The sequence below is a fragment of the Arvicanthis niloticus genome, chromosome X (genome assembly GCF_011762505.2).
Source record: "Arvicanthis niloticus isolate mArvNil1 chromosome X, mArvNil1.pat.X, whole genome shotgun sequence".
NCBI classification, from domain to species: Eukaryota; Metazoa; Chordata; class Mammalia; order Rodentia; family Muridae; genus Arvicanthis; species Arvicanthis niloticus.
Genome location: NC_047679.1, coordinates 100,755,629 through 100,758,331, shown reverse-complemented (window position 1 = coordinate 100,758,331; position 2,703 = coordinate 100,755,629). Strand labels below are relative to the sequence as shown.

The 2,703-nt window shown below is 47.8% G+C and overlaps 1 protein-coding gene across 1 annotated transcript; it reads left to right on the top strand.

The window, feature by feature from the left end:
* Positions 1-330: 330 nt before the first annotated feature.
* On the top strand, positions 331-1,426 carry LOC117694160 (uncharacterized). The gene is made up of 3 exons (XM_034484978.2): positions 331-515; positions 692-784; positions 952-1,426. Exons 1-3 carry the CDS (start codon positions 378-380, stop codon positions 1,252-1,254), a joined length of 534 nt encoding a protein of 177 aa, XP_034340869.1. The 5' UTR covers positions 331-377; the 3' UTR covers positions 1,255-1,426.
* Positions 1,427-2,703: the final 1,277 nt, after the last annotated feature.

Below are 2,703 nucleotides of genomic sequence, written 5' to 3'. Positions count from 1 at the left end.
ATTAATTAATTAATTAATTAATTAATTACTGTGAAGAGATACCATGACCAGTGCAACTTATAATGGAATTGGGTGATTATGGTTTCAAAAGGTGAAGATGGTTGAACATAGTTGCAGGGACCATAGGAGGAGGCACACATTACAAGACTTATATACTTGCAAACCTTCATAACATACCTGGCATAGGTTACATGCCCTCAAAGGTGTCAGAGGTAGGGCTTTGTGAGGTCTCAGCCACTGCTTAGCTGCCATTGGCTAGGGAGAACGTTGCTGACCAAATAAGGCAGAGGGTGTGGCCCACCATTGTTCTGACAGGTAGGTAAGCAGGGAGCTCAGAGCTCTGGGGCCAGTTGGTAGAAGAACACAAAACGGCTCGCATGGCTAAGAAAGCCCTTAAGCCTGGTGCTGCTGCCAGGAGATCCAGGCAAAATAAACATAAGACATCTCAACACAGGAGGTCTAAACATTCCAACAAGAAACGGGGTACCTCTGGTCATCGCAGAACCAGTTCAAAGGTAAGAGGTCCCAGTACGCTCACTGTCCCCCTTCTGAGGCCATCCCTTCCCATAAGATTTTCTCAGACCAGCTGTAAATTTCTCATCTACCTCTCTCCCTTTTCGCAAGTCCCCATCCACATTCTATCTTTCTCCAAAACCAGTGCCCTTATGAATTTAGTATGTAATTATTTCAGATCATGAGGAAACGTAAAACATCCCAACAACAGCGGTCTAAATATTATGTCAAGAAACAGGGTACCTCTTGTCGTCGCAGAAACGGTGCTAAGGTGAGAGGTTCCAGCTAAGCTCATTGTCCCCCTTCTGAGACCATCCCTTCCCCTAAGATTTTCTCAGACCTGCTCTAAATTCCTCATCTACCTCTGTCCCTTTTCGAGAATCTACATCCTTTCTCCAAAACCAGTGCCCTTGTGAATTTAGTATCTAATTATTTCAGATCACGGAGAAGAAGAAGACAAGTTTTCGACTGTCAACTGGGGCAAAGTCGAAGGTATTTGTCAGACCAAGAATTCCTAAAGAACCTAGAGCAAAGGCACATGCTCTGGCCCTGGCTTTCACCCCTGCTTCGGCTTCTGCTTCGGCTCCGGCTCTGACTCTGGCCTCAGCTTCAGCTCTGCCTCCAGATTGGGCTGCAGCTCTAGTTCCAGCTTGGACTCTGGCTCCAGCTCCAGCTTCGGCTCCAGCTTCGGCTCCAGCTTCGGCTCCCACTCCAGCAGTGGCAAAATCCACCTTCCCCTGAAAGCGCCCCAGACCGTGATGACTACCTGGCCAGCTCCTAGGCCCCAACTGGGTCCAAAGACCTATGAAACATCAGTGAATGGGTCTAGGAGCTGGGCCACGGTCAGGATGCCAATGGCAAACTTTGCCACATAAAAGTTGTATGATGCTGATAATAAAATCAATCACATGAGAAAATATGTATGTCACTCTCAGTCTCTGATGGTGTCGTGGGAGTTGGTGGCGGGGGGGGGGAGTTGGAGGAAGGGAAGACTGGGTAAGAAGGAACACCAGTTTCTACAAGGTTGGGAATAGGATGAGCAATCCCCTGACAGGCAGACACAGGAGGGTGAGAACTGAACTATCACAAAAATCCCCTGAAGTTTTATTTCGCAGGGTAACAGGGAAAACCCAGGGTCTTCCTATATGTCACTGTCTAGGGCTGCAGCATGGTTTCAGGCTATTACAACGATATGAAATGAGGTGTGGGTGGCAGTTCCAGCCCCAACTTAGGCAGCACATGAACTTTAGGACACCTACCTCCTTGTGGTGTTTCTAACAGTCCTCATTATGACCTCATGTACTAAGACACTCAGAAGGGCCAAAGACTTTTAAAGGGTTAAAAATGTTCAAAATCTCCTAGCAGGCTGGGCAGAACCAAGAGTGCAGGTCAGCTTGGTCCTGAGCTCTGTGTTTCAGGAACTTGGCTGACCACAAGATAGATGGCTGATTACATACAGGCTCTTAGAGAATAGTCTATACAAAACTTTCCCCATGGCTCTACCTTGTACCCTGTCACAAACTGAATAATGGGCTGGGACTTTCCACAGGTGCTCTCCAATAACCCTCCTTTACTCCCCCTGGGTTGTGGTTTCCCCTCTGAGTTGTGGTTTTTTTACTTTAAATTCTCTCTGTCTCCAAAGCCCAGGTCAGACCCCACTGCCCCTGTGTGGGTCATGGGTCTTGACCTCAGTATACTGAATGAAATATACCTCTTGCTGATTGCATCAAGTTAGGTGTCTTGTGAGTTAATGGGTGGTCGTGAATTCCTGAGGTTTGGGTGAGGGCTTCCCTTTGTGGGGGCCTTACTTTTTGGTTCCCTAACCAGGAAACTTCGACCGTCCTAAGCTCTTAAGAACCCACTCGGTGGTATGATTTCTGGTTTTGGCCAATTTGTTGTCTCTGTTTCTGTGTTTTGCTGTGTTTTGGGCCCATTCTCTTGTCCATACTGTCTCAGTAAGCTGGTTTTGTGAAAGTACTTTCAGTTCTTTGCAGCTGTTTGCAGCCGTTTCTGTCTCGAGAGGATATGAATGGGGTGATTGGCAGACGTGCTAGGGAAATCACCAGCTGTAGTCCTGGGAGACATCCCAAAAAGGACAGGAATTCTCAGGGACTGGGTTCCAGGGAGGACATGGTGGTCCTCCTGGTAGCTAGGATGTGGAATCCCTCCTGGCTGGCACTCGAGATTGAG

Bases quoted from the DNA above. Each gene is read 5' to 3' on its own strand.
- LOC117694160 (XM_034484978.2), top strand. From the start codon at position 378: ATGGCTAAGAAAGCCCTTAAGCCTGGTGCTGCTGCCAGGAGATCCAGG. The intron at 516-691 runs GTAAGAGGTCCC...TAATTATTTCAG, and splicing joins ATCGCAGAACCAGTTCAAAG to ATCATGAGGAAACGTAAAAC. The intron at 785-951 runs GTGAGAGGTTCC...TAATTATTTCAG, and splicing joins GTCGCAGAAACGGTGCTAAG to ATCACGGAGAAGAAGAAGAC.